Source organism: Lathyrus oleraceus, chromosome 3, assembly GCF_024323335.1.
Source record: "Lathyrus oleraceus cultivar Zhongwan6 chromosome 3, CAAS_Psat_ZW6_1.0, whole genome shotgun sequence".
NCBI lineage: Eukaryota > Viridiplantae > Streptophyta > Magnoliopsida > Fabales > Fabaceae > Lathyrus > Lathyrus oleraceus.
Genome location: NC_066581.1, coordinates 4,380,105 through 4,386,047, shown reverse-complemented (window position 1 = coordinate 4,386,047; position 5,943 = coordinate 4,380,105). Strand labels below are relative to the sequence as shown.

The following is a 5,943-nucleotide window of genomic DNA, read 5'->3' as shown; positions in this document are numbered from 1 at the left end:
TAACCACAGAGGCCTTTGTGAAGGAGAAATGGGAGATGGTAATGAAAGCCGACGAAGAGGTCACCAAAATGCTGTGAACGATTGAGGAGAAGAAGAAGGAATTGGCCTCCAAACAAACAAGAGCTGCTGAGATACGCCTCCAAATTGATGACCTTCGGCGTTAGATTGCTGCTCTGGAATGTGAAATTACTGAGGAGGAATCGTGTATTGTCGACAAGGTTATAAAGCCGGTCCAAAATACTGTGGAGCAAACCACCAACGATGCCTTGGCTGTAGCTGAAGAACTTTCCAACGTTGAAAAGAAGCTTGAACAGCTTAAGGTCCAGGCCGATAACTTTGAATCTAAGTCTCTACACTACAACCATGAGCTTCAATCATTTGAGTCTAGATTCGGTCAACTTTAACCGATTATATTTTTTATGTAATATTTGAACAATGGCTTTTTTGCCAATTTTTTATGCCACAATTTTATTTTCCAGCACTGTGTATATTTAATTTTCTGTGCTTTTATAGCTGGTTTCAAACATAGTTTTCTCCAACCTAGTTTGTTTGACAACTATTTAGCCTGTCGAAATCTTGACCTCTTGAAGGAGAGGCCTATACTCTTTTAAGTATTTTCCATTTACCCTCAAGATTCGCCTATCTGATGCCAACTCTTGGACTTCGTAGGCATTATTAGAGAAAACTTGCAAAACCTTAAATGGTCATTCTCAATTTGGGGACCACTTGCCCAAGGCTCTGTCATTTTTATCCATAGGCAAGATCACTTTCCACACTAAATCATTGACAGGAAACATTTTGCCATTCACCTTCTAATTGTAGGCTCTAACGATTTTTTCTTTCTGCCTTTGTAATGAATCCAAGGCTAACATTCTTTCCTCATCTAACTCGACCAATTCGCCTGCCATCATGCTCCAATAATCTTCAGAAGGTATTTCATGTTGCCTCTGGATTCTGACTGCACGAACATGAGTCACTACTAGTAACACTGCATCGTGCCCATATACCAGTCGAAATGGAGTTGTTCCGGTTGCTTCTTTTGGCGACGTTTGACATGCCCACAATGCTTGATCTAACGTCCTATGTCAATTTCTTGGCTTCTTGCTTACATGTTTCTTTATTAGACTAATGATCACTTTATTGGCCGCTTCGACCTGGCCATTTACTTCTGCGTAATAAGGGGTAGAAGTCAATAATTTGATTCCCATCTCTTTTGTAAAATCTTGTATCTTTCGACCAGTTAAAACTGACCCTTGGTCGGTTGTAATTTTTTCTGGGATACCAAATCTGCATATGATGTGACTTTGGACAAAGTCTATCACAGCCTCTTGATCCACATTTATCAATGCTACAGCTTCGACCCATTTTGTGAAATAGTCAATACCGACTAAAATATACCTTTGTTGTTTCGACGAAGCTGGTTTTATTTCTCCAATAACATCCAATGCCCACCCTCGAAAAGGCCAGGGCTTCACAATTGTATGCAACTCGCTCGCAGGCACATGATGTATGCCCCCATGCAATTGGCATTCCTGACAACTTTTAGCAAATTCAGTGCAATCTTTCAACATTTCAGGCAAATAAACTCCCGAGCACATCAAAAGCCATTTCATCTTCAGTCCCGCTTGATGTGCCCCACACGCTCCACTATGTACACTCGACATAACGACATATGCCTCACTTTCTCCTAGACATTTTAGAAAAACTCCTTCAGCTGTCTGTTTGAACAATTCATCATTCACCAGGACATAGCTGAGGGCCCTATATTTTATCTTTTGATCTGTCGACCCTATAGGATTATGTAAATAATCGACTAACGGTTTATGCCAATCATTTTCTCCCTCGTCGTTGACGATCAGAATTTCAAAATGATATCTATCTACAACTCCTGACTTTATAATCGACAAATCTGATGGTGATAACAATGTCGCTTGTACCTTCTCTCTTACCTGAACCTCTTCTTCATCCTGGTCTTTTGACGCTTTGTACCCTGAAGCTTCTTGCGCCAAATCGTTTGCTCTCTGGTTCTGTTTTCGTGGTATATGCAGGAGGCTTACTTGCTCAAACCTCTTGAGTAGTCTGATGGTAATCACAAAATACATGATTAAATTTTCTTTGACATACTTGTATTCTTTTGACACCTGTTTAATTACTAACTCAGAACCTCCCATAATTTCGACATTCCTTGCCCCCAATTCCAGCAGAAGTTCAAGTTCTGTGATCAATGCTTCATATTTTGCTTCATTGTTTGTGCATACTCCTTCAATTATGTATTTGAACTCTACTGGAATTCCATTTGGAGAAATTATGACTCCCCCCATCCCAAATCCATTCTTATGTCTTGAACCGTCAAAGTACAATCTCCATGGCACTATGTCTACATAATTTTGAGCCATTTCGACCATTGAATGGTCAACAAGGAAATCTGCCACCACTTGCCCTTTCATCGCTTTTAAAGGCACGTACGTCAGAGAATACTTAGTTAACGCCAAAGCCCATTTACCAATTCGACTATGCAAAATTGGTTTAGACAACATGTGATTAATAATATCAAAGTGAGAAGATACATACACATCAACAGACTTAATATATTGTTTTAGTTTCATACAAGAAAAATACTGGCATAGACATAGTTTTTCTATATCATTATACCTAGTTTTAGGATCATTAAGCATTCGACTAAGGTAATACACAAGTCTTTCGACACTTTTTCCATCCTCTTGGACTAACATACTTCCTATAGTTGATTCTGAAGTTGTAATATACAACCTCATTGGCCTATTCCTAACAGGAGGGGCCAGTACTGGAGGCTTAGTCAAATACTCCTTAATTCTGTCAAAAGCCTCTTGGTGCTCCTTTTTCCACTTAAAATCCTCATTCTTTAGTCGCAGAAGTGGTGAAAAAGCTTTATTTTTACCACTTAGATTGGATATAAATCTTCTAAGAAAATTTATTTTTCCCAACAAAGATTGCAGTTCCTTTTTGGTCGACGGAGGCTTGACGTCCATAATGGCTTTTGTTTTGCTTTGGTTTACTTAAATACCTTTTTTATGCACCACAAAGCCAAGGAAATCACCTGCCTGCACATAAAAAGCACACTTTAATGGATTCATTTTCAATCCATATTTTCTCATCCTTAAAAAGGCCTTTCGGAGATGTTCGACATGAGTAAGTCGACCATTTGATTTTATCACAATATCATCAATGTATACTTGCATGAAATCTTCAATAAAATCGTGGAACATTGAGTTCATTACCCTCTGATATGTCGCTCCGGCGTTTTTCAGGCCAAATGGCATGACAACCCACTCATATGTACCTAAAGCTCCTGGGCATCCAAACGCCGTCTTCGACACATCTTCTTCTGCAATAAAAATTTGGTTATATCTAGAACAACCATCTAACATACTTAAATATTCAAAACCAGTGGCATAATCGACCAACATTTCTGCTATGGGCATGGCATACTCGTCTTTGGGGGTAGCAGCATTTAGATCTCTAAAGTCAATGCATACTCGTAAAGACCCATTTTTCTTAATTATTGGCACAGTATTGGCCAACCATTCAACATACCTTACAGTTTGTATAAACTTGCTTTTGAGGGGCCTTTCTATCTCTGCTTTTATCTTTTCCATGATATCTAATGTGAAACGCCTAGGCGTCTGCTTTACTGGCTTTCTTCCAACTTTTATTGGCAGTTTTAGCTCTACCAAATCCCTACGTAAACCAGGCATTTCGTTATAATCCCAAGCAAAACAATCCTTAAATTCTTTAAGTAAAGATATTACCTTAGATTTTAACTCTTTGTCGATGTTAGCGCTGATGTATGTTGGCCTTTTGCCGCCATTTTCGCCAAGGTCGACTTCTTCTAAGGGGTCTTGTGTTTGCATTTTTTCTGGTGCCTTTGGATCTTTCTCAAATCCTAAAGGTTCATTGTCATAAATGCAGTCCAAACATTGCATGTTGACGTTTCCTTTTACCACAGCTAGCTTATCTGGAGGTTCTGCCTTTAGGGCCGATTTTATTTTGTTCTCGATTTAATTTGTGCATTTTTATTCATCTATCATTTGACCTTTCTGGATTTGATCTTTTGCATATTGCTTATTCATGACATGAGAAACTTGCATAAAAAATTTCAAAGCCATTGCTTGCATTTCTGTTTTGATTTGAATTTTCTAAATTAGAAGTTCACTTTGTGTACATTTTGTGATCATTGCATAGCATAGGCCATTTGAGATATTTGTTTATTGAATTGATGGTGGTCCTTTTGAGGACATTTTATGGAATGTTTGAATGTGCATTGTGTAAAATATTGAGTTCTGTTTTGATCATTTAGTTTGGTTTTGAACTTAGTCTTTGCACTAGTGTTTTGTACATGAACTAACTGTGCTTTGTGTTTCAGGTTTGGACATTTAGCATTGATGGTTGATTTGTTCTCACTTTGTGAGATGCAAATGATTTGAGTTCTAACTTTTGTTTGTTTTGTAGATTCTAATTGATGTGCTTGAGCTCATGAGTTCATTTGAGTGCTTGAGCATTGATTCATTGAGTTGTGTAACTGTGAATGGTTTCACTGTTTGTCTGTTGGTTTTCTTACTGAAATACTAACTGTTTAGTCTTTGTACAGGTACCTTAGTTGCTTGCTTTTAGCTCTTGCTTGAGCTTTGGATTGTGGTTGATACACCACTTAGGTAGTTATCTTCTTACTTCATGTAGTCTGGAAGTCCTGTCACCTTTTTGGCAGGCATTTTGCTGGCAAGTCCTCCTTTAGAGGCTCTGTTTATGTTTTTTTACAATTGTGCCAAAGACCTCCAAGATGAGGCATGTGATACTTGATAAGACATCCAAGATTTGAGGAAATTGACGGATAAAAGGGATTAGTAGCCAATCCCCCGTTATTCAGTGAGTCATTCTTTATGCTCGCACTACGTGCTGATGCTTTTGAACATGTACCCAAGATCTTTGTCCAGTGTCTGTCAAGTGGAATAGGATCTAACTTTCTGGATCCCCATGCTTTCTTTATCATGAGCTCCCCCCGGCCACAGTTAAGAGCATGAGGTCTCATCCTCATTTCCATTTTGATCAGCTTCACCCTAACTCTCAATGTTAGTGGTTAAGAGCTAAAAATTACCCTTGTAAAATTTGGCTTGTTTGTCGAGGTTGACATGACCCCTCTTGACTAAAGTCCACCCATGGTTTGAAGCCTCTTGTATGTATATAGTGTGTGATGTTTGTTTGCTTGTAAACTTTTGATGTGTGTGCTCTTGAACTTAGGAGTTTCCATTTGAGCTTATTTGAATATCATTACCATGTTCATCCATGTGGAAGTTACAAGATACATTGAGGATCTCTTATGAGACTTGTGTGATTGCTTATGCTTTGTGCTTGCTTATTCCAAAGGATGGGAACCACTTGGATCATCTATATGATCTCAAGAGAGGAACTCCTAGTGTGGTTTCATTTCTTAACCATCACCTTTTTGTTCTCTTTAGGACTTAACCTTCTTCTTCATTTCTCCACCCTAACCCAAGCCAAAACTTTTTGTGCGAACATTTGACTTTGTTTTCAACATTAGAAACCTAAGCCTTATGCTTTTGATTTTCCAACTTTCTTTTCATAATACTCATTTTGAATTGAATCTTTAAGTCAACTTTGACCATTTTGTATATACTTCTAATTGGTAAATATAACCCATTCAAATGTCTTTTTGTGGTTCCATGTCCACTTCTTAATCAAATTTTTTCCATAACCTTTAGCTATTAGGTTTGAGTTATCTTTGTGGTAGATGTAATACTCACCTTTGTCCTTAGTGATGGACAATGAGCCTTCCATGCTTATTATAGAGTTAACCCATCACTAGCATGTTGAAGCTATCCTCACATGGTGGACTTGTGGTTTTTCATGTTGGGTTTTCTCCCTTTGATAACAAAAGACCTTAAGGCT

The 5,943-nt window shown here is 38.2% G+C and overlaps 1 protein-coding gene across 1 annotated transcript; it reads right to left on the bottom strand.

Moving 5' to 3' along the window:
* Positions 1 to 1,085: 1,085 nt before the first annotated feature.
* Positions 1,086 to 3,635, bottom strand: LOC127128795 (uncharacterized). Its single transcript, XM_051058167.1, has 5 exons — positions 3,258 to 3,635; positions 3,044 to 3,080; positions 2,653 to 2,905; positions 2,125 to 2,511; positions 1,086 to 2,079 (listed from the first exon to the last, which is right to left on the bottom strand). Exons 1-5 carry the CDS (start codon positions 3,633 to 3,635, stop codon positions 1,086 to 1,088), a joined length of 2,049 nt encoding a protein of 682 aa, XP_050914124.1.
* Positions 3,636 to 5,943: the final 2,308 nt, after the last annotated feature.

Bases quoted from the DNA above. Each gene is read 5' to 3' on its own strand.
- LOC127128795 (XM_051058167.1), bottom strand. From the start codon at position 3,635: ATGGAAAAGATAAAAGCAGAGATAGAAAGGCCCCTCAAAAGCAAGTTT. The intron at 3,081-3,257 runs GTAATGAACTCA...TTTTATGTGCAG, and splicing joins CCGGAGCGACATATCAGAGG to GCAGGTGATTTCCTTGGCTT. The intron at 2,906-3,043 runs GTATTTAAGTAA...GTAAAAATAAAG, and splicing joins CTTTGTGGTGCATAAAAAAG to CTTTTTCACCACTTCTGCGA.